Source organism: Chinchilla lanigera, unplaced genomic scaffold (assembly GCF_000276665.1).
Source record: "Chinchilla lanigera isolate Chin_1 unplaced genomic scaffold, ChiLan1.0 scaffold00001, whole genome shotgun sequence".
Classification (NCBI taxonomy): Eukaryota; Metazoa; Chordata; class Mammalia; order Rodentia; family Chinchillidae; genus Chinchilla; species Chinchilla lanigera.
Genome location: NW_004955402.1, coordinates 34,942,705 through 34,968,104, shown reverse-complemented (window position 1 = coordinate 34,968,104; position 25,400 = coordinate 34,942,705). Strand labels below are relative to the sequence as shown.

Here is a 25,400-nt window from a genome sequence, read left to right as displayed (position 1 = left end):
ACATCAGGCAGTCACAAGCAAGGAGCCACTGATTAAGCTGCTGTAGGGCAGAGTGCTGTGCAAGGTACTGCAAGGAATTCAAGGCAAGCACAGAGCACTTGGCTTCTCCTGTGGGGTCAGACAGACCTGGGGTGAAATCCAAGTTGGAAAGGAGAAACTGACACATGCCCATGCACTCGTCTATATACCCACTCCCTGGTGGCTCGAGTGGCCAGTCCTTCCCCTCAGAAGACCTTGAATTTGGTGCCTGATTATTTCAGGTGCTCTGTTAGGTTTGGGGCAGGAGATGTCATTGGCACACACTGGTGCTCTATTATGGAGAGGAAGCCGAATACAGTGGGGCAAGTAGCGTGGATTCCTCTCCCGAACAGCCACCATGTGCCAGGCGCTATGATGTGCTTTATGTTCATCCTCCAGTGATCCTCATGTGACTTTGTGAGGTCATTTGTAAGTGACGAAATTGTGGAGCCAGGACATCAAGTACCTTGCCAAGGCCACAGAATTAAAAAGTGCTAGAAACTGGATTCCACCCAGGTCTGATCCCATAGCCATAACAAGGGTTGTGCTAAGTTTTTAATCCCAAATATTACTGAAGTGCCAGTCCTGTCCTGCTTGCAGTCACTACTGAGCTAGGCTTCCAGAGTTGAAAGGAAACTCACTGTTGCCTGGTTCATGCAGGGTGTTAAGGTGACCACAGGGCCAGCCTCCTGCAGTTCCTTGCAGAGTGCAGGTACCTCCTGAGAAAGGAAAGGAGGAAGAGGAAGGACACAAAGGGGGTGCCTAGTATGGGGGTGTAACGAAAGAGAAATTTAGAGTTGAGCCCACCAGGCATGGCTCTGAGTGTCACTTGGTTTTACTGTACCTATTCTATAGTGGGCCTTTTAAAAGCTCCTCATGAGCCCAGTAGAGTAGTAACACAGCTGAGTCATTTTATATGTAAACCAACTGTCCCAAAAAGGAGCTCCAAAGTAGTGCCTGGATGACAATGGAATGTCCCTGCTGCCCTGCCCTTGCAAGAGACCAGGCTCACCAAGAAGAGCCGTCGCCTAGGTATATGTTCCCTGGAGAATTCTCCAGGAAGCCTTCCTCAGCTGGGTTCTTTGGTAGGGAATCCAGATAAAAAGCTCAGGAGCAGGTTAGGGGACACTCTGTCCCTGCCCCTGGTTGGCCTGTAGTGACACCTCGGGTGAGAGAGGCAAGCACCCACTCAGAGGGACAAGGAAAAGACCTGGTCTCTGGCAATGGCCATTTGAAAAGTTCCAGCACAAAGTGCAGCAAAGTTCTTACTGTTATGATAGTGGCTGTTGATGACCAAGCAGAAAAGGCATTGCAAAGTCACATTTACCAGTTAACCTTCCAGGCAAAGTGCAGTTAGCAGGATAAGGAGGCTTTGCCTGCTGTCCCTGTCCGGAGACCTGTGTACCCACCACAGCCCTGGGTTTCCAGATAGGGCTTTGCTTGGCCTTGCTGATTTCTGAAGTTGAATCCAGAGGATAAAAATAAATCTGGTATTTTATGATCCACGTGCTTAAACATCAAAAAGAAGCAGATTTAAAGGGCCTATTTTTAAAGAGCTTTTTGCTTTACGCTTCCTGCTTGGAAAGCATCTGTTTGCAGTGGCTGGTGTTGCCATCTTGAGCAGGGTGCCCTGGACACAGTGGGAGGTCAGCAGAGGCAGATAAAAGATCTTGCTTTCTCACCGCTTCCCCATGTTGTCTGACCATGTGTGGGGTACCATTCTCACACACTAACCACATCCTTCCACAACCTATGAGGTAAATATTAACATCATACCCATTTTAAAGATGAGGACACTGAGGCACAAAGAGGGTAAGTGATCTGCCTTACACCACACTGCTAGTAAGTAGCTTTAATCCCAAGCTGGCTGGGATTAAAATTTGGCAGGGTAGTTTCAGGGTATATTGTACTACCTTTAACCTTTAAATTGTTAAGTCTCTACCGATTGGGAGCCTCTTGAGCCATGTGAAGAGAACAACTCAGTCAAGAGGGGATTCTTACCTTGGTTTAGGTGAATTCTCATACAGATAGCACTGTCCATGGGGCTTGCAGCCATTTATAGTGGGGACTGTGACCCAGTGTCTGAGAACATACGTGACAACCTGTTGGAAGATGAGGCTTCAGCCTCTTCACCAGCAACTGTTTAACACATTCCTGCTGGCTTGAACCACCAGTGGTACATGCATGACTGTCCCATGCATGACTGTACCACTTCTGCCGCCAGTGGTACAAGCTGCCTCATGAGACAGTCGTGCATGTACCACTGGTGGTTCAAGCCTCTGCCAGTGGGACATACGGATTATGGCCCCGTCATGAACATATTAAAGCTGCTTTATGGCATTTCTCAGCAGATGGGGCCAGCTGTTTGAAATTGAATAGATTTCTTTCTTCTCTGTAATCCCTGCAGATAACTCAAGCAGCTATTTTCTTGATGCATAAGATTCTTAATTAGAGAGAGAGGACATATATGTGCCAGGGTCTCCAGAGGCAAGGTTATCCCATGGTACATGTGGTGTCATGAGCCACACCTTTCACAATAGTCCTCAGCAATAAATACAGTGACAGTTCTTGGGAGCAGTTCTTATGTCCCCAGGGCTTGCCTCTGGTGTGACATTATTCAGCCAAAATGAATTGAGACCATGAACTCAGCTTTCTGCCGGTCTGGCTTTATTCAAGCACATGCGTGTATAGCAACTTGGCCAGCTTGAACGTACAAGTTCTCATTTTTAAGAATGAGAATCAAGTTTCTCAGATGTGTGCCACAGCAGGCTGTTATCATTAAAGGCTCTAAAAGATTCACCATCACGGACCTAGAGGGTCCCACCAAGGGTGGGTGAATCTTGACCCTGTTATATCCATGCAGAAAATGTGCTACTAGCTCGCTCACACGTGGGCTATGTTGTATGTGGTATTGTACAGAGTCCAGTGGCTTTTTTTTCACTGCTCCTCACTGCTTGCTCTGAAGTCTAATTTCTGACACAAGTTAATCATTGATTTCAGATGCCCTAGCTTATTGATGTTTTAACCAATATCTGTTCTACTCGGAGCTCCTGCAGAGCACAGCAATGAAGAATAACCAGTGACTGTTCAGTTTCCCTGCTTATTTGGAGAGTGCTCCTTTCTCCTCTCTGCTTTTCCCTTTGAACTACTTTTGAGCAATGCTTTCTCCCCTTTGACAGCCTGACTTGTGCCCTTCGTTTACACTGTGTTTACCCCAGCCCTGGGTTTGCAGGGCCCTAGGCACAGGGGAGAATTACAGGAGGAGGCTGGTGTTGGGTATCTAGTCTGCGGGATCACGGTAGGGGCAGGCTATGCCAGACTCCAGTCTCCTGAGTCATACTTGCATGGGATAAGCCGGGCTGACAGGAGGCAAGAAGGATCTGAGGCGCTATAGGGGCCTCCTGGCCCTCTATAGCGGGCCATCTCAGAAGAGGGGATGCTGAAGGGGTCCTTTGTCTCAGAGCCAGCAATTAGGGTGCAGCTCTTTGTGCTAGCAACTCCAGGGCAGGAGGGCTCACTGTGAAAGTGCAGGGAATCCTAAAAAGGCAAGACTGCAGATCCGGGGAACCAGCTACATTGCTCTTCCAACTTGCCAACCAGGTGGAGGTTCTGTCTACCCAACACAGAAAGCAAACTGCTATCAGCCAGTTTCCAGCTCTGCGAGTGCTCGTAAAGGCACCTCGGACTGTTTAATGTTAGGATTGCTGTTCTGTGCTTTCCTCTGTTTCTCCGAGGTTCACAATGAAGCTTTGTTAGGGAGCTGGCAGGAGAGCACTCAGCCATGTAATGATCATGAAGTTTCATTCCACCTTGGAAGTCTTTTTCTAACGGCCTTTACACTTTTTCCTTATTCAGTAACCATCTCTTTCCACCCCTCCTCCTTGCTTGCTGGTGTTCTCTGCAGAACAAAGAGATCAAGACTCTGTCGGAGAAGTTGTCTACCATCACCACCACTCATGCCACGGAGGTGGAGAAGCTGAATCGAGAGCTGGCATGTTACCAGCAGAACCAGGGGGCTGAGGTCAGCCTGCAGCTGCAGGAGGAGGTGCAGAGCCTGCGTACTGAGCTACAGAGGGCCCACTCGGAGCGGCAGGTCCTGGAGGATGCCCACAGCAGGGAGCGGGATGAGTTGAAAAAGGTATGAGTGAGTAGCCTGGCAACAGAGCGCACTCAGAGATTATTCCTTGTTCAGGCTGGGAAATTACCCTGACTTTACCGGACTCATGCTGACAGACCGACCATTCTTCTATGTTAGACTGAAAGTGGTCACACTTATAGGTAAGACACATAGCATGCATCCACTCATTGAGCAAGTGTTAATTAACCGCTGCCATTGGCTACACCCTATGATATACCCATAGAAATGATACAGTGTCTGCTCTTGCACATCTTTCTCACAGCCTAGGGTCAGTCTGTGGTTCAGCTCTGTGGCCCACATCCTTGATGGCAAGAGAGCTGTCCCAGAGGTGGTGGCTGTTCTAGGACTTAGGGGAAGCCTGTGGATGTCACTACCCACCAATAAATCAATGTGGGAGCCAGGTGTGAGGGTGCACCCCTGTAACCCCAGCACTTGGGAGGCTGAAGCAGGAGAATCACCATCAGTTTGAGGCCAGCCTGGACTGCCTAGAGAGACCCTGTCTCAAAAAGAAAAAAAAAAATCACTGTGGCCTAGGAGAGGCCCCAAATTTATATCGACAGTTCCAACATAATTTATACGTTGTGGTTGGTGCACTCCATAGACCTCCCCCCCCCCGCATGAAATAGAACTCCCTGGGGTTGTCCCCACTGCCCCAATGTCAGGTTACAAAGAATCCCCTCTCCATTCTCAAAACCACTCTTCCATCCAGGAAAGTTCCACAGTGCCACTGGAGTACCCAGTAGACCCAGGACACTATGGTTCTCTCCCTGTGTCTACAATGACCCACGTGCCACAGGGAGAATAGCACGTTGCTCACTTGCTTAGTGTCATCTGTCGCTGGAAGTCACGGTGGATTGGAGAGCTAAGGAGGGGTTCAACATTCATAATGTTGGAAGAACAGCTTCAAAGTTGGGATAGACTGAGTGCTGGCACAGAAAAGGACCCTCATCACTGCTCTTCCATTGTCAAGCATGTGCTGGAAATCTCCTTGGCCTTAGTTCCCTTGCACGTGTGTGTGTGTGTGTGTGTGTGTGTGTGTGTGTAAAGTTGGTTCACATCATCTCTAAGGGCCCTTCTAGACCTGTGCTGGCTGACACCATGAGGTTATGTTTGGCTTCTGAAAGGATGGAGGACTCTCTACCCTTCTCTGTAGTCCTTTGATCTTGTGCTGCTCTGCTCCCTTCTGGTCTCCTCTCTCACAGATGCCTATAGAAAGCCTTCTGAGCCAGCTCATATTGGGTTTGCCTGGCTTATTTTCCCAACCCAGGCACAACTTTAACACTGCCAACCTTTACCTTCCAGGTCCCATGGTCAGAAGTGGCACTCAGTTGGGACTTCAGGCAACACAGAATGTAAAAGGCTGCCTTCCTCATGTGTTGCTTTGACATATCAGATAAACCCCCCTCCAGCTTGCCCTGCATGAGGGAGCTGGATTTCCTGTTTTGTGATGCAATGTGTGGTCTTCATCCAGAAGATCATAACAGTTTCTCATATGAGGATCTTCCTTAACAGAGCAATATAGAGAAGCAGATTGCCCCTCCTCTCCTTAATGTTTTTTTCTTTTTTCGTAGTACGTGGTACCTCAGTTCGTGAACTTAATTTATTTTACAGTTTTGAGGAAGATGGCCATGACTGTGTTTGTCACCCAATGTGAAGTTTGTGAAAGGAAGCAAAATTTTGTCAAATGCTTCTGTTTGAGAACCGAATTGTTTGTTAACAGAAGCATTGGTGAACCGAGGCACCACTGTTACTGGGGACTGAACCCAGAGCCTTTTGCATGTTAGGCAAATGCTCTACCACTGAGCTACATTTCTAGCACTCCCACCCTTTTATAAATTTTGAAACGGGATCTCACTGAGTTGCCCAGACTGGCCTCAAACTTGTGATCCTCTTGCTTCAGGCCTCTTGCCACCATGCCCAACAATTACTGTTTCATAGGAGTATGCTGACCAAGGTCTTAAATAAAATTAGACCCTGGAACTGGCAAGAAAATAATCAAAGACTTTGCCAGAAGTGGAACAATAGGACAAGAAAGAGAGCAGAGACCCCTTCCCTGATCCCAAAAAGAAGCAAACCCCAAGTTAGTAATACTCAAAAGCACCAGCATAAGATGGCCCATTAAGTGAGAGGTTATTCTCTCCAGGAAAAAAAAATGGTAGAAGAAAATGTTCCTTCCTTTTCTAGGTTCTGTAAAACTTTTTTACTCTGATATTTGGGAGCAGTACAGGGTTTGGCCAAGAGTTTCAGTCACTTTTCCATCGCTAGGATAAAATACTTGAAACCCACCACTTAAAGGAGGAGAGGTTTATTTGGCTCACAGTTCCAGTGGGCTCAGTACATGGTCAGGTGGCTCTAAGGCAGAAACAGCATAGTGAAAGGACATGGCAGAGGAAGGGAATTACTCACAGCAGCCAGAAGGGTTGGGGGAGAAAGGCAGAGTTGGGGACAAGAATATACCTTCCGTGCAGTAACCCACGTCTTCTGACCAGAGCCCACTTCCTAATATCACATTCAGCTATAAAGTCATCATTTTAGCATCCTCATGATCCAATCACCCTTCAAAAGCCCCTCCTCTGAATACATGAGATTTTGGGGGTTGTTTTGAATCTAAACCATAACAGATTTTTTTTTTGCTTACTTTAGTCTCTTATGCCTAGTCAAGGTTTAATATTTAGCAAAGGCACTGTGTCTAATCTTAACAGATGCTAAATAATCAGACAATTGGCTTCCTGCTGGACCTGTCCAGGTCCTGTTTTGCATTGAGTAAGATTGATGAGACCAGCAAAGCACAGTGAGGGAGCCGACTGCTGGTAGATGTTTAATTAATAGGTTTGATATTTCTTTCAGCAGAGACAGCATGTGATATTGGAACTGGCATCCTGGAACATGTTAGGCCCCACTCTGGATGACCTTAACAGGCAGACCACTGCATTGGCTTGCCCATGGGGACTAGGAATTCCTCTCAATGTCCAGGGAGCCCAGTGCAGTCCCTGTTATTCCACAGCCCATCCTTTTCTACTAAAGAAATCCATTACAATGGATGATCCATTAAGTGACAAAGTAGTCCACACCTAGGTCCTTAACTTCCTGCCCTTTCATTCTTAAAGCTTCAGTGATCTCTATGCTGGTTGCTTTTGCACAGCTGTGATATTCATATGGCCATACTGCTTGATGTCCCTGATGAAAGGCAGGTGGCTTCTGGAGCTGTCCTTGGCATAGAGGTAACAGCTCATTATTGAGAATCTATTCTGAAGTTCGTTTGGTGACCAAAGTGAGGTCTAGCTTGATGCAAAGTTGTCCTGGGTAAGGAAGAGTGGCCCACCAACAGCTCCCTGGCTCTGAAGGGGGTCTTTAGCATATGTGAGGGTCCTACCATGCCCCAGGCTAGCATTTAGGCTGGTAGGGTTGAAATGTGTACTATATCATGTCTTCATTCACAGAATCATCAGCCACTGACTAGTTACCTTGGGTAGTTCCAGTATGAAGGTCTTGGAACCATAATACAAGGCCTGCACATTCACTACTGTTCTTCCTATATTCTAAACTTTCAGAAGGCAGGTTGGCACAGTGGCTCACAGGCTGGACTGTACTCAGACTACTCAGGCAAAGCCAAGATGTTCCTCTTCCTGGTTATATGACCTTTGGCAAGTTCTGTAACTCATTTCTGACTTTGTTTTCTTAAAAGCAAACCAAAATGCCTGGAGTATAAGTATAGTAAGAGCTCAGTAAGTTTTGTTTTTTTATTTTCTCACCTGGATTATAACTTCACTGTGGCGATGAGCTCTCGACTGCTTTGAGTGTATCCTGATACCCATGGTGCTAAGCAAGGGACCTGGAATCTGCCATGCTTCTCCTCCAGGGATGTTCTGATAGGCTAGATATTTCCTTTCCCTAGAGCAGAAAAAGAGTGCCCACCCTTGATTTTCTTTTTCTAATTTGTGTAGGTGCCTAATGGCTCTATATCTCAGGTCAACTCACCTTGTCTTTCTGCACCATCCTCTCTGCATTTGCTGTCTACTCCTTAGTTTCTGCTTCTGAGTTCTTTTCTTATACCCATTTCCAGTAATACCCCACTTACATAGAATATTCAGGCTTGTTTGCCTTATTGCCAGAAAATGGGCAAATAACCTCTCATGTGGCTGAGAAGTGTTTCTACCAAGAGCCATGCAAATTCCTACTACCTGCTAGGTGCACAGCATTAAGAACAGGTGATAGATGAATCTTTCCTGGTAGGCATCATCCAACCAGTTTGTCAGTGGTTTTATGCTAGTAGCCTTGTAGTTGGCTCTTTTGACAGTATAAATATCCAACTTGAAAAAGCAAAGATACAAAGCCCACAGCTACCCTTATATCCACAAAGGTACAGTAGCACATGCAGATGGTTGGGGCATTTGTTTCTTTTTACTTAATACAGGGACTTTCAGTCCTTATAGTTATAGGACCCCAGCTCCAGTGTTGGTTCTGATAAGCTTTCCCACACACCCTTGTGAAAATTAGAAACATTCCAAATAATACTTCCTGCAAGAATTAAAAAACTTCTCCCTTTCCACCCTAGCCCCTAAAAAAAAAAAAAAAAGTTGTTGAGTACTGTTTAATGAATATGAAAACCTTCAAAGATGTCATTTATCATGCTTTGGGGATGCCATTTGCCTCTTCTGTTTTGTTAAAGTCTCTCACTGCACCCTGCATCGCTGATGACTTGCAAAAGGTAACCATTTGGCTGCAGAAGTTTGTCCCTACTGTCAACAAACTCCATGTGCTAGCTGGCCAGTATGTAGAGCAGTATGACTAGAGAAACTTTCTCTGGCCTCCCTGGCATGTGGCGGTGAGTGTGGCATTGTTTCTGCCTGCGGCTCACTGATGGCAAAATGGACCTATCTCCAAAATGGTTCAGGTGGGCAAGAAAAATCCCCTGTGATGACACTTTGATGTATGGCTTAGGATAACAAAGCCAAGTTCACCCTTGGACCTGAATTCATGATTCAAAGCCTTGGAGAGAGATGGAGGGAAGAAAGGAGGCTTAAAAACAGTATAAGTGTGAGTGGCATATGAGTTGTTAGTCATGGCTTCCCCACACTGATGCGTTGGCTCAGATTTTAGATTGTAGGATGCTGCAGTGAACTAAGGCACCAGGTTGCCAGCTGTCACATCCTCAAAACCCAGCCCAGTATTACATGCTGTTCCTTTCTGGTGTGGATGGCTTTATTTTTCTTGCCTGATTGCCCTGGCTAGATCCTCTAGTACAGTACTGAATACTATAGAAGTGGCTGAGCAGACTCCTTGACTTCTTCCTGAAGAAAAGGGTAGTGTCTGAGCCTGTAGGGTTTTGAAGATGCCCTTTATGAAGTTCCAGAAATTCATTTCTGCTCCATGTTTAACTTGTTGGGTGTTTTCATCATAGACCTGTGTTATATTTAATGGAAGATTTTTGCCTATATTCATAAAAAGTATGGCCTACAGTTTTATTTTGATACCTTTGTCTAATTTTAGTATCAGTAATACTGGTCTTATAGAACCAATTGAGAAGCACTCTTCTTCTTTTTTTTTTTTTTTTTTTTTTTTAGAATTTGTAAAGAATAGATGTTCTCCCTTAAAATTTTGGTAAGTGATAGAATGATTTTAAAGATGTTTCCATTTAGTGCCTAGTAAAGTTCATGTTACAGAGTTAGTCTACATGTATTGATCCACTGCTAAATGCAGAGGCTGCTGCATGGTACTTCACATACATCATTTCATTTAATGCTGGAACTGCCCTGTGAGGTGGTATTAGTTTTACAAAGGGAAAAACTGAGGTTTATGGAGCCTGGGTCTGTGTGCCTGTGAAGCTTATGGTCTTTGTCTCATACTGCACTTACGACATGAGCTCAAGGGTTTATTAAGGTGGTAATGTATGATAGGTGAGCCACCCTGGGAGCAAAGTACAGGCTCAGGTCTAGGTACCTGAATGAAGGGGTGCCAGCACGCCTCCCCCATTCCTTCCTAATCGTTTCCTCTTCAGTGTCACGAAGGTGAGTGTGTGGTTTTAGTGAGGGAAAATGACCAATTAGCCTCCTGCACAATGCAGAATGAGTCCCCAGGGATTCCAAATAGAAAGGTGGGTCAAGTGCAGCAGAGCTACATCCTCCCTCATCCTTCTCCCCACCAGCTGATGCCTTCAGAGCCTCAACACACGTCCGAGTTGTTACTTTAAAAATATCTATACTAATATTTGCTCTAATTATGAACTTAGTTTTTTTTCATTTTTAGACACTTACTTTGAACCATTTTAATCCTTCTTCCTCTTTGAACAGACCAGAATTTAATTAGTATTTCTTCCGTGTTTGCCTTTTTTCTCAGTAATATTTACCTCATGTTTCTTTGGCAGCATCGTAAAAAGTCAAACACTGGGACTGGATATTTGACTGTCACCTACCAGTCTGCTTCCCTTGCCCAGAATCTTAGTGGTACTGGTCCGGGGAGACACGGAAGGACAGGTGGGATGAAGATCAGAGATAATTTGTTCATTGTGACCAGCTTTTGTAAGATGCACATTTGAGAGCTCAAAATTAGCAAGACTGGCAAATGCGCACAACAATGTGAAAGTCTGGTCTCTGTGAGCCCCTCAACAAGGCATGTGACTTGGTGTGGACATTCTTTGTGGGATTTATGAGCACTAGATGGCTATGTGCAGTTTGAGCTTGCCTGTCTTGTAATGAGATTTTTCTTTTAGTATACATTTTTTTCTTCAGATTAAAAGGAGCTTTGTTGAACTCAATTTTGTGAAATAAAAAGAGAATTTACACATGACCAGTCAGAACTCAAGTGCCTCAAAAAGAGCCTCCCCTTCGCCAAGCATCATGGGGAAACATTTTTCCCTTTGCTCTCTTTCAGCGAGTTGCAGACCTAAAGCAAGAAAATGCTCTCTTGAAAGATGAGAAAGAACAGCTTAACAACCAGATCCTGTGCCAGTCTAAAGGTAAGTTCCTAAGCCCTGGGCTTTGTTTTGCGTCTTAATCCCTTTTCTTGGCTGCTTTTCTCCCCGAAGACTCCTAGATGCTGCAGTGGGGTAAGGGCTATAATAGAGATAGAGGAGAGGGTGAGTTTTAAGATCCTGCAATGACATTTGGTTTGAAGAGGTTGATGAGCGAAGCCATATGCTTAATGCATAGTATAATGCACGTGCATAAGACCTGAGGGAGATCTGCAGTCAGGCCTGACTCTGCCATATGCTTCTGTGTGACCTTCAGCAGATCCTCAGTTTCTTCATCTGCAAAATGGACAAGAATTACAGACCTCAGAGGGCTTATATGTGGGTGACCAGGATGCACAGGGGGATGCTTAGGGTGATATTTCATGTTTAGCATCCATACTGCCTGTTTCTTCTACCTGGTAGGTTGCCTGTAAATGTTTACTGAGGAGAGAATTTTAGATTAGGCTTCAGGTCAGCCTCTCTCAAGCACCCACTAACTCTTGGGCTACCATCCATCCTCCATGGCCCTTTGGCTGCAAGCGGTGGTAGGTGCCTGAGTCCCCAGTTCTTTCCCCAGCTCAGTGTGATGAGTTCTCCTACCCCATGCTCAGATTCCTCACCCACATCACAAGATAACTAAACCACATGACCTCACAGTCCCACCGGCCATAAATAATAATATATAATTATAATATTATTTATATAATAAGTATGTAATTATTATATAATAATGTATCATAAATATTTCTTAATGAAATTATAAGCTATTTTTAAATTTGTAGGTTTTCCTTTCCATTACTATAAATGGTAAGTTTTGGCAGGAGAAAAACCTACCCATGTTGCTATTTTGCCTTTCATTCTTCCCCTAACCTAATTTGGCTTAATCTCCCTGCACTCTAAGAACCTGAGAGGTCAGGAATGGGAAGAAATTGCAGAATGAAACCTTGGCTCTGCCAGGAATGCTACCCACAGTCCCTGTGACAGTGATCGGAAGAGAGGCAGGCATGTTAACTGAGAGTTCTTGTGACTTAGGTCAAATAATGAGAGTTCCTGACTGTGGTAGGAGATGAACATAAGACATTCATCCAGTGCCTCTGTGAGGAGCTTGTCACAGGCAGCCTTTTAGAAGAGCTTAATCAGAAAGCGTGCATCAGTGCATGGGTGTGGGCTGGGGAATCCATTAAGGTGGTAAACCTGCATCTTCATGTGCAACTTCCAGATGAGTTTGCTCAGAACTCTATGAAGGAAAACCTTCTCATGAAGGAGCTGGAGGAGGAGCGTTCTCGGTACCAGAACCTCGTGAAGGAATACTCTCAGCTGGAGCAGAGATACGACAACCTGCGGGACGAGGTGACCACCCTAACGGCAAGGAGGGCAGTTCTGCTGCCCCACAGTGCCTGCCTGTTGCCATACTAGCTTTATGGCCCTTGCCCACATGCACCACTTTGTGGCTGACCTCAGGCTCTGAGTGTTCGGTGTGCACATGGGACACAGCTTCTGTGCTTGTCCCTCCCACAGGGATGTGGCACGTAAGACAGCTCCTGGCCTGGGTGGGTCCTTCCTGAGAAGCAGTGGGTCTTGTAGACATCTTGGTTAGGAGTTTATGAAACTATCCATAAACGATGTGTGTCACCATTTCTGTTTCCCATTCTGGGAAGGTTGTCGTGTTGAAATAGTAACAAGGCCAGGGCTTTAGGCTCAGCTGCACTGGTTTGTATAGAGAGCCGCCCGTTGGGTCTGAGTGCAGGTCCTAAGCTCTGATGAGACATGGCATATGTGAAGTATTTTCATGATATTTCAGGAATTATCATTCTTCTTTCTCCCGTATAACATTTCCTCTAGATGTATGTTCAAACAACAAGGAAACAGTTAATTGCATGAAAACAAGGACAAGAAGCTGATAGGATCTTATATGGAACTTTAAAATTTTCTAGCTCATTTTTCACCCTGAAAGCCAAATCAGATGCCAAAAATAGATAAAACCAAAAGATATTTTTAAATGAATAGCATAAAATGATAAACTCTATTCCTAATCTGCTACAACTTTCATAACAAAATTAGTGGAGCGTAGTTGAAGGAAGGGGACATGCATAGCAGCTTTACAGCATTCCTTTCAAGAAAGAGGGAAATAGGGTTAGGTCTGCTTTTGTGTCCCTGTTCCCTTCCTTCTGTACTGGGGATTGAACCCAGGGCCTTTGCACTGAACTACAGCCCCAGTTTTTTAAATTTTGAGAGAGGGCCTCACTAAATTGCCCAGGCTACATACTTTGAGGGTATGAGCAGGACCAAAGTATTGTTCCCCAGGACCCTACAGGAAAATAGGCCGAGTTTCATGGGTTTTCATGCCATTAAGAGACAAGGGAATATGGTTCTTTCCTCAGAACTATGTGCTCTTTGCATTGTCATGTTTCTGGTTAGCTAGATGAATGACTAAGAACTGTAGGTGGAATGTTTTGTGAAAAGAGCTCTACTTAGCCACCATTCCAAGAAAGGGTGATACCTATTCTTGTTGACAAATGAGGCAGGAGTCCAACTCTTGGACCTGCTGCTCTTTGAGAGATTATTAAGATTAGTTCATTATGAATTGTCTTTTTTTTTTTCCTTGAACAGCAAACCCCAGGCCACAGGAGGAACCCATCGAACCAAAGTAGCTTAGAGTCTGACTCCAATTACCCCTCCGTCTCTACCTCTGAGGTCGGAGACACTGAGGACACCCTCCAACAGGTGGAGGTAAGTCGGCAGGCTCTCGATCACTGTCCTGCCCCAGAGAATGTGTTACGACCTGTGTGGAGCTTTTCACAGACCTGTACTCTTCTGCTGATGGTGATCAGAGAGCCCAGGAGCTAATCCTGGAGAACAGAATCACTAGGACTTCTGTGGACTTGTGGATCACACTGTGGCGCTAATGTGTTCTATGTTCCATTACCGATCCTTTACCCACTATCTAGAAAGCAGGGAGAAAGGCAGATCCCTGATTCCTTTTATAAAACTGAGAAACTGAAGCAGAAGAGTGAAATGGCTGGGTTGTAAAGAAACAGCTGAATCATTAAATAATGCAATTTATCAGCCTCGTCTAGTGTCACAGGATATATAGTGATAAGTACACCAGAAAATTCTCCTCTCTGCCCTAGAAGCTAGGTAAAACTCAGAGAACAACAGTAAGTGTTTGGAATGGATGTATGCTGGGTGACAGTAACTTTGTCTACTAGAAATAGCCTCGTAGCATCTTGTACCATACAGCAGGTGTTATGGTCTGTGGGCAGTTTCGCCATGGATATATATAGTCACACAATTTTCCCTAAAAAAGTAGATAATCACACCTTATAAAGTAGGTGGAGACAGACATGAAAGACAGTCACCATAACAGTGTGTTTTAAGTCTGTCTTTGTGCCAGGCACTTCTAGGAGTTACTGAGAAACAGTGATGCCAAGCCAGATCAGTCCTTGCCCCCCTGGAGCTTATTTGAGAGAATTAGGCAGTAAGCAGTTAACAGACGAAATGTGTAGCTGGGTGCACACCTGTAATCCCAGCACTCAGGAGGCTGACCCAGGGGGATCACCAAAAGTTCGAGGCCAGCCTGCCTTAGTGAGACCCTGTTTTAAAAAAAGCAGTGTGTGTTAGAACTGCAGGTACTGCTCAGTGCTAGGAAGAAAAATAAAAGATGGTAGACACAGTGATGGAGTAGAGGTTGATCCTTGGGAGAAAAGGTCTTCTAGCTGTTCCATGGGGCTTGGACTTTGCTGTGTGTGGAGCGAGCCTTCAGTAAATGCTGGCTTAAGGCCTTTGACTTTGCTATTGCAGTTTTCTAAGGCTGAGCCCCTGGGGGCTTCATTCCGCCTTAACTCTAGATGCACTGCCAGTGTTTGTGTGTGTGCCTTGTTCCACGCAGATATAAGCACTCCTGTCTCCAGGTCTGTGTTCTTCAAGGAAACTGAGACTGATCCAGTGCCGGTAAAGCATGAAGCACTCATTAAATGCCAGTAGAACTACATTATATGGTCGTATGTGTACATATGTGTACTTAAAAGCTGTCTATGTTGATATGTTTGCACACATTACCCTTTCACAGACAAATGTGTTTGCACACACACCCAACACACTGCACAACCCTGGAGAGCAGATTCAAGCATGGCTCTGAAAGGAAAAAATCCACTGGGAAATGGATGCTCTCAGACCTGGTTGGTAGAGGGCTCTGTGGCAGGGCTGCTATTCTCTTTCAAAGTACAATCATGGAGTTGACAGCACACTTACAGTGATTAGTAACTATATCGATTCTTCATCAGGCAGAGTTAAATCCTGGGTTTTACGGTTTCTAAGGTATAAAGCCATTTTCCAGAAGTGAACGCTTAGCTTCCAAAGAAAATAGCTATGTCCATATCCATTTGTCCTTATAATATGCAATTGATCATTTTGCGTGGCCCACAGAGGGATGGCCGAAACTCGGGTGTTATCAGATAGAAGATGAGCCTTGAGTCGCAGCTCTAATATAAGAAATGCCAGTTGCTTGGCAGTGGCTTTGTATTTGAGGTACAGATCGATGTTTGGGAGGAGCGAGGAGACAGATGGCTGATGTGGAGGTGGGCAGTGAGGTGCTGTGTGCTTCCTTGGGTGTTTGTGCTATGGCAACCTCTCTTCCATGTCTTTCTCTTCTTTCACAGGAGATCGGTGTGGAGAAGGCAGCCATGGACATGACAGTCTTCCTGAAGCTACAGAAGAGAGTGCGGGAGCTTGAACAGGAGCGGAAGAAGCTACAGGTGCAGCTGGAAAAGAGAGAGCAGCAAGAGAGCAAAAAAGGCCAGGTGCGTGACGTGGCTAGGGACCCTTAGGATGCCAGGGCGAGACAGCAGCCCAACTCATGGCCACTAGGGCTCATGTGACCCCCTGGAATCATGCTGGTGCTAAGTTTCAGAGTGCCTTCCATCTGTGCTAGAGTCACATTGAGTCTGTGAGTGTCCTAATCCAGATGGACAGGAGCACGCTCCCCTAGGGCCCCCAATGGCAAAGACTTTTTGCACTGAGAAGCCACAGGATGTCTCTTGCTATAGCAATGGAGAGCCCATTGAATAAAGTAGATAAGAACCACCTAATAAGTGGTAGTAAGTAGTATGAACCACTCTTTATTTCCTTAGTATTATAACAGACCACTTCTCATGAATACAAGTCCATTTATGACCTAGGTCATATCATTAGCTGACTTCATAATGGGTTTGGCAAAGGCCCTTGCTCTGTTTTCAGGTCTGAATTGTGATTGTGGGATTTGAAGTCCTCCTCGAATCCTTAGCCCACCCCATTCCTACCTCTTTGTGTGCTCTACTTTTGCAGCACCCATCTTCCTTTTCCAATCAAATGCTGTGCAGACTCTGATCTGTACTGCTATCAAATCTTACTGGATTTTTTTTTTCCGAGCAATACTTGGGGAATAAATCTTGTTGTTGGATTTAAATCTCTCAGGTGGATTAGATTCACAATGAGGAGTGAAAGGATTAGGCCTACAAATGACTCATTCAATTGTAAGGAAAGCCACCCTGACAGGCAAATGTACATCAAATGCTATATAGGTGCTCCTGGACCTACAGTGGGGTTATGTCCCAATAAACCCATCATAAGTTAAAAACACCATAAGTGCAAAATGAATTTAAGGCATCTTAGCTTCTGAACATCCCAGCTTAGCAACAAGGCACATGGTAGGCTCTTGGTTGTTTACCTCTGAAATGGTGGAGTCGACTGGGAGCTGTGGCTCACTGCCTCTGCCCCGCATCACCAAAATGATTGTACATCATATTTCTCACTTAGAGAAAGATTAAAGTTCAAAATTTGAAGTACAGATTCTACTGAATATGCATTGCTTTTGTACCATCATAAAGTTGAAAGACCTGTCCGTCAACTGTAATAAGTCAGGGACCATCGTTAGGTGAAAAGCCAGGTGTGGTGGTGCACGTCTGTAATCCCAGCATTTGGGAGACAGGAGAATCATTGAGAGTTCAAGGTCAGCCTAGGCTACCCAGTGAGTCCAAGGCCAACCTGAACTACATAGCAAGACCCTGTCTGCAAAAAAAACAAAAAAAGAAAAAAAGCTACCCCAATGCCGTCAGATAATGTCTGACATAAAAGTTCCTAGCCTACCTTGCTGCACCTAAAGATGTGTTCTCTGGGTTCATTCCCCATTAAAGAAGTGCCAATTAATTTTGGAATCATGGCTATGGAACTTATATGTGTCTTGAGACCAAGTAAAAAAAGCATATCCCTTTCCTCACAATGTAATCACTGAACAACATTAGAACAGTAGGCTAGGACCCTAACTCCATCATGTGTGTTGAAATCTCTTTCAGGAGCATGTGCCTGTTTTTGACAGCTTATTAGGGAGGACAGGAGTGGGACAGTGGAGAGCATGGAATCCTGCCAGGCCCTGAGACTAAGCTACAAAGGCTCAACTTAATGGATCTACCCTTGGCCCCCAAAGAATCCTGAGCTACCTGGGTCTTTATTCTGGAGCTCTATATGGCCCTAGGTCCCACTGTTAGCCAGAGGCCATGCACTGAATGAGAAATGGCAGGGAAGTCTGTGGAATGTGCCATCAGTGGGGGAATAACTGAGCCCCTGGGAGAGTGGGACTTCTGTGATAAGCCACCTGTCAGTTTTTGACCTCCCATCCATTCAGCTCCCTTTCCCTGGCCTGGCAAAGTCAAGTTGAAAACATGACTGCTAGCCCATCTTAGTACTCAGCCCCTTGAGTTTGAGTAGGTAATCCCTACTTTCTGAAAACCTAGTGTATTTACATGGTATCACATAAGGTCATGTGGCGAGTCTGTGTTACGCAGAGCATAGATACAGGCCTCCCACCTCGGCAGCAGATGGAGTGCTGACCCTGTACCATGGGTGATCCCCTGTACCATGGGTGATGGTGAGCAGCAGGGTAGAGGTTGGAATCTTGGTGGAGCTTTTCCTGGGCTCAGGGCTAGAAACAGTGAGGTGAATGTAGCCATGGTTCACCTGGAAGGGTCTGTGGACATGCTCAAGTCCCATGCTGTCCCTAAACTTGGGGCAACCCTTATCCATCCCAGCTACTGATGGCCTCACCTGGACTTGAGGCGTACGCACTATAGATAATCTTAATAAAATCTGTCAGTTTGTAGCTCTGAAAGGTCCATCTTCTTCAGGAATATCTTAAAGACTACTTGAAGTCGAACCCAAGCAGTTAGCCACTTACAAAGCGCTTTCTACCCCTTTACCCGGGGCAGTTCAAGTCTGATGGCTGCCAAGTAATGATAGGCGTGCTTGCCACAGCTGAGTCCTAATGAGCTATTACTCTGACCATTGCCACCTACAGCCACTAGCTTTGGAGCTAAGAAGTCAGGCTATGTGTCCTGAGCATGTACTGTGCACCAGCTCTCCTGCTACCTATTGTAGAGGGCCACAGAGGAGGCTGCTCTTATGCAAAGTGGTTCAAGTTTAGCTGGGAAGCAGAATACACAGGAGTAACCCCCCCACCAAATTCAAGGGTAGCTCATTCACCTCATTAATAGATCCATAAGTTTTACTATGTGCATTAGCATCCTAAGGCTGCTGAACTAAAGGACCACAAATTGATGGCTTAAAACAGCAAAGGTTTATTCTGTCATAGCTCTAGAAGCCAGAAATTAAGGTGTTGAGAAAGCCGAGCTGTGAAGGCTCTGGAGTAGAATTTGCCCTGTGCCTTTCTTCTGGCTTCCTGTGTTGTTGGCAGTCCCTGGTGTTCTTTGATTTGCAGCTATGTGACTCAAATTCCTGCCTCCATCTTTACATGCCCTTCTTTCCTATGTGTATGTATTTTCTTCTGCGGGAACCTATGAGATTAGAGCCCACACTAATCACTTGACTTGATTACATCTACGAGACCCCATTTCCAAATAAGATCACATTCACAGGTTGAGGGAGATTAAGACTTCAGAATATCTTGAGGGGCCACAATTTACCCTATCATGCAGTGTTATACACACTCAGCCTGTGGGGACCATGTGAATAAAATGGGGGCAGGAAGGAGTTGTTTACAGAGGACTTCCTGATAGCCTGAGTGTTGAGCTATGGTTTGAAAGAGGGACAGAAATTCTCTTGTGGAAGATGAAGGTGCCAAGTGTTTATGCAAAAGCAGAATGAGCATGTTTGACCATTGTTGGAAATATTTCTGTGGAATATGTGCTTTTCTATCTCTGCCTGTACAGATGGAACAACCAAAGAATGACATAGGATTGGACCAGGATTCAGATCTGGCCTACAACAGTCTGAAGGTAAGGCTACATGTATGCTGATAGAGAACAGACGACAAAGCTGGGCATCAGAAAACTAGGTCCTAAACTCCAGCCTGCTATGGGTAATAAGTAGACCCATTAACAAATACCTTCTTCCCATACTTCGTCTTTATGATTTCACTAAGACTTATGTTTTCACGAAGACTTTAGTGTCTTTGAAATGAAAGAAAATCTGCATTTACTCCCAAGGAACGGTAATACATGCCTTACCTACCAAATTCAGCTTTGGTTAAAATAAAATGTAGACACTGAAATAAAATTTCACTTTGAAAAAAAAGTCCAGCCTGGCAGAGGCAGATGTAAAGCAGAGGGCTCTCCGTTGTGCATCAGTGCTGGCCTGGCTGGAGAGAGCAAGGTGGGACAGTGGAGACCGCAAGTCCGAGATGAATGAGCTGCATGGTAGGAAAGAGCGTATAGAAAAAGTCCCACCCTCTATTCCCATTTCCAAAGATTTGGTAATGTGGCAATTGATCCAATCTGCTAATTCTGTTAATGGCTACATTGGCCAGGAAAAATCATTCACATGACCTTTTTTTTTCCTCAAAAAGTTGTTTATTATGATATAAAATTCACATAACATAAAATTTACCATCCTATTTTTAAACTTACACTTCGGGAGTATTAAATTCATTCATAATATTACACAAGTATCTTATCACTATCCATCTCTCTTTCCGTTTTGCAAAACTGAAACTGTCCACCTAAACAACTCCCCATTCCTCCCTCTCCTGATGTTATAGCATGTTAGAATTCCCTTTCTTTTTAGGGAATAATTCTATCTATATATACCGCATTAGCTTACCCATTCATCCATTGCTGGACTTTGGTTTGCTCCACGTTAGCTGTTGCTAAAATTTTAGCTGTTGCTTCATTGAGACCCTGCTTTCAGTTGTTTTGAGGATATACCCAGAGGTACAATTGCCGGAGATCACAATCCTTTATATGTCCTAAATAGAAGTCCTTTGTCTGAGGGACAGTTGGATAAATTTTTTGCCCAATTTGTGGGTTTTCTTTTTACCCTGTTGATGATTTCTTTTGATCTGCAAAAACCTTTCAATAAGATGAGATTCCTCTTGTTGATTCTTTGAAGTCTTTCCTGTGCAGTTTGGTTTTTGTTCATGAACTCTCTGCCTACTCCATGTCTTCAAGATTCTTACCTACTTTCTCTTCCAATAGATTCAGTGTTTCTGTTTTGATATTTAGAACTTTAATCCATTTTGACTTTAGTATGGTGCATGGTGATAGACATGGGTCTAGTTTTAGTCTTTGGCATTTGAAAAGCTAGTTTTCAGGTTTTTTTAATTATTGAGTTTTAGGAGTTCTCTACATTTTCTGGATATTAGTCCCTTATCAGTTATTTGTTTTGTTTTGTTTTGTTTTTGGTCTGTTGGGGATTGAACCCAGGGCCTGATGCATGCTAGGCAAGTAATGTACCCTGGGACTACATCTCCAGCCCCGCTATACAATGTAAGAATTGTGAATATTTTCTCTCATTCTGTGGTCTGCCTTTTTACTCTGTTGATAATGTCATGGTGGGGATGTAAGGATTGAACCCAGGGCCTTGTGTGTGCTAAGTAAGTGCTGCAGCAATAAGCTACAACCTCAACCCTTTTGATTTTTTTATTATAAGACAGGGTCTCCCTAAATCAAACAGGATGGTTTCTAACTTGTGATCCTCCTATCCCAGCCTCCTCAGTACCTGGGATCAAAAATATGCGCTACCACATACATCCTTCCTGTTGAAAATGTGTTTTCATGAACTTTGTTTCCCCCTGAAGTCCTGTTTTTTTGTTGTTATTGTATTTGGGTTTTTTTGTTTTTTGTTTTTTGGTTTTTTTGCCTGTGCCTTTGATGTCATAGCTAAGAAATCATTACCGAATTGCATGTGATGAAGATTTTGCTCTGTGTTTTCCTTTAGGAGTATTATAGTTTTAGGTCTTGCATTTAGGTCATTGGTCCATTTTGAGTTAATTTTTGTATATGGTATGAGGTAAGGATCCAACTTTATATTTTTGCCTGTGGAAATCCAGTTTGGCACCACCTTTTAGGTTTTTAAACAATCAGGGCTATACCAATGGCCTGTGGAGTGGTGCATTTTATCAGGTACTTTTCTGGATTTAGTGCCTAGACTTACTTGCTTCATGTGATACTTGAGAGATTTAAAACCTCCCAAGGAGCCCAGGGTCTGTGTTATAATACTAGTTGCAGGGGGCCTTCTGCAGTCATTCTTCAGCTGCCTTTTGTGGAAAGCTTCACCTCAGAGAGGAGACCAGGAACATAAGAATTCCTTACTCTTTGGGGAGCAGCAGCACCACCTATCCATGCAGAACTAAGAAGATAGTTTAGCCCAGTGTTAAGACAAAGCTCTGGGCCACACAGTGAGTTGACACACCTGGCTACTTAGCTCTCTTCTAACTGGAGCCTTGTCTAGTTGGACTTGAGAAACCTGCCATATGTGCATTAGTAAGATAATGCTACACTGGGAGGACCCCTCAGTGAGTAGTAAATTTAGATCAAACCCTCGATACCTCCTACCAGAAGTTTAGACATTTTGTCAGATCCTTCTATAATGTATAAAGTAACCCCAGCTCTGCTCTGAGCAGAGGCACATTGTTTGGGTGCTACACACAGGCTTGAGTATGCCACTTGTTGGAGGTGATGTCAAGTGGAAGGTCTTCAGGTTTGTCACATCTAGCATTGTTCAAGTTAGCCTAAAGGAATGTGGGATGGGATGCCAGTCAGGGGCCATCAGCCTGGACCAAGGCATCAAGGCAGAGGACAGTGGCAGGAGAAGTGATTAGAGCAGGCAAGGTAGATGTGGGGCCAGGGAGAGGAGAAGTTTACTGTCCTTGGGGACAAGCACAAGACGGGGGACAGGCCAGGAGGCCAAAAGGAGCTGTTTCCCACAGAGCTTGCTGGGCAAAAAGTGGACCTGCTCAAGGCATTCAGCAGCTTTGGATTTGCTGCTTCGGGCCTTAGTTGAGTTGAGATCAAGAAATAGTGCCCACTGTTTCCTCAGAGCTCAGGAAAGAAAAACAGAGCAACTAAGAGCCCACACTGACATGTAAATACTTTTCATTGTTAGCCACCACCCAAACTTTGGTGAGCATGGGCCAGAAAAAGGTCAATTAAGAAGGTCCTAGCAGTGATTTTTTTTTTAAATTTCCTTAATGCTCCTTTTGTACAGAAGCTTTTCATTCTATTTGTAAATTTTTAAAAATGATTCTGCTCATGTTAGAAATTTTTTTATCCAAAAAGTTCAAACAATTTTTTAAAAATCTGTTAGTACTTTCTCTTGGAGGCACCCTCTGATATTATTTGGATATTCAGAGCTTTTTCTATGAATATTATTTGTGTTAGTCAGCTTTCCTGTCACCAGGACATGATACTCAATACCTGTCACTTAAAGGAGGGTAGGGTTAATGTGGTTCATGGTTTCAGGGGGTTCAGTCCATCTGTTGTCAGGGGACTGGAAGGAAGAAACAGGACCGTGGAAGGGTTTGCAGAGCAAAGAGATTTGGTCATGGCAACTGGGAACCGTGCCAGAGAGGAAGAGGGTAAAGGATCAGATATGATGTCCAAGGTCACAGCTCCACGGCCCACCAGACACACCCAGAAATGTAGTTCATGAATCACCACAGCAGCTCCCAGGATAATCAAATTGACACAGTTAGGTGTCACTGCATTATTTATATATCTGATAGAGGAAACTTTATATTTTGCGATTTTTCACTTAAGCTAACAAGCATTTTTCTTCCTAATCTCTTTGAAAACATGATTTTTTGTGGTTGGTTAAAATCTTATAATATGGTTATAACCATTTTCTTAAACACTCTCTTAATTGCCGAGCATATTAATTGCTTTATTGTACTTCATAAGTATACTGTGGTAAAACTAGGCTTTTTTGCTTGCTTTTTAAAAGACAGATGAGTCATCCATAATTATTCCATTAAAACTCTTCAGAATTTTAGGGAAATAGGGGCTGGGGATTTAGCTCAGTGGCAAAGCGCCTGCCTGGCAAGCGCAAGGTCGTGAGTTCAGTTCCCGGTACCTGAGAAAAACCAAAAAAAAAAAAAAAAATGTTATCCTCCAGAATTTTAGGGAAATAAACTGCATCAATCACTGTTGAGGATGGATTTGTGAGACAGAACTGATTGTACAGATTTAGTTTATTTATGGAATATGGATTGGTTTTACTGGTTTAAAACATTACAAAGTTAGAGGGCTGCAGGGTGGTGTTGATTGTAACACCATTATATCAGTTGGGTGGTGGGCATGCTACTGCTTGGGAGAGTAAGGCAGAAGAATTGCAAGTTCAAGGCCAGCCTAGAGCTGGGGATATAGCTCAGTGGCATAAGCACCTGCCTGGCAAGAGCAAGTTCCTGAGTTTGATTCCTGATACCAAAAAAAAAAAAAAAAAAAAAGGCCAGCCTAAAATTGGCATTCCTCCCCTAAATAAAGAAAAAGAAGTGCATTTATCCTTTACTTGAAATTGTGCAACCTCCCAAATTAACACTCTTCCTGTGTGAAATATGGCCTGCTTTGCAGTGGACCCTTTTATAAAGTGTTCTCCAGAGATGCATTAAAATGAAGGGAAATAATAGATGCCAGAACCCTCTGCAGGAAGTGTCCATCCAGTACACACTTGATTTAGAGATGCCCAGGAACAGGCCACAGTGCTATCCAGAGAAGGGAAACCAGGAGTACAGGGTAATAACATCCCACCCTCGACCTGCTCTCAGCCATGCTCTGCATCCTTTACCTGAATTGTTCAGCCCTTCCCCACCCCCATCGTCACATACCCTCTCAAACTTCAGTCTTTCTCCACGCTCTTACTGATCCATCTCTACCACCTTTAGTCAGAATCCTCGACCCATAATTCTGACTTCTCATGTGCCATGGGGACCACAGACAGATGCATCTGAACCGCAGAGCCCTTCTTGGGCTTACTGGTTTCAATAGATGTCATCCACATGGCCCAAACATCCTTCTCACCTAGTAACGAAGTTCTGACAGTTTATCTCCTGACTGAGGCACATCTATGTCCCACTCTGGTCCCTGCCACAACCTGTGCCACCTTGCTCTTGCCTCTGCCCAGCACTACAAGCTCCTGAGTCTAGCTCCTTCCTTCATTTTTCACAGCCCTCACCTGCACCTCCTGACTCCTCCCCTACTCTGCCCTGCATTGCATTTCCTCTGCAAGCCTTGGCCTTTCTCCTTTTGTTGGGGTTTTTGTGCCTGGGAATCTCACCTGGCTAACTGCTCCTGGTCCTTAGTTGTCAGATTTAACATCTCTTCCAGGGAGCCTACTTTTAGCTCTGAGACTCTATAGATGGAGACCTCCCATGACCCCTGGTTCACAGCAATTCCCCACTGCAGTGCAGTGATTTGTACCTTCGTATAGTCATTAGGCTCTAAGCAGGTACTGTGTCCCTAGCACAGAGCCATATTGTCTAGCAAAAGGGAGGATAAAACAGTGGAACTGCATTGTCCTCCAAGGAAATGGCATGACATTTGGGTGCATCAAAAACATACTTCACCTAAATACTATCCCATTCCACTTAAGAGTACCTAGAGGAGTAAGTCAAGCAGAGAGTGGTGGTTGTGGGGCCCAGGGAGTGGAGCCAGGGAGCTGGGTTTTTAACAGGAACAGTTTCAGTTGGGGAAGGTGAAGGAGTTGATAACAGGGATGGTTGTACCACACTGTGAACATGCTTAATGCTAGAGAACTGCATAGCTAAAAACAGTTGAGATGGTAAATTTTGTGTATTTTTTTAACCACAATAAAGCCCATGTAGCTTTTTATGGCACTATATGGCTGGGTAGACTGACATGGAAATGGTAAGTCAGGTGGACAGCAGAGCAGAGGTGGTATGGTTAGGTGGATAGTATCCAGGGACAGCTGGAGAACAGACTAGATACTTCTCAGGTGTGCCCTGGGTGGGAGTCTTTGTAACAAACAGCAGGAGCTCTCCCTCAGGCTGGCCCCTTTGTCTTGGAACAAGAGCTC

General features: G+C 44.5%; 1 protein-coding gene across 1 annotated transcript in view; it reads left to right on the top strand.

The window, feature by feature from the left end:
* Myo5b (myosin VB) overlaps positions 1 to 25,400 on the top strand; it is a gene marked incomplete in the record, with an annotated part of 354,780 nt that overhangs the window by 279,327 nt on the left and 50,053 nt on the right. The window contains 6 exon segments of the mRNA XM_013510622.1: positions 3,923 to 4,156; positions 11,027 to 11,111; positions 12,325 to 12,455; positions 13,716 to 13,835; positions 15,764 to 15,904; positions 19,304 to 19,369. Coding sequence (XP_013366076.1) covers positions 3,923 to 4,156; positions 11,027 to 11,111; positions 12,325 to 12,455; positions 13,716 to 13,835; positions 15,764 to 15,904; positions 19,304 to 19,369 — 777 coding nt within the window.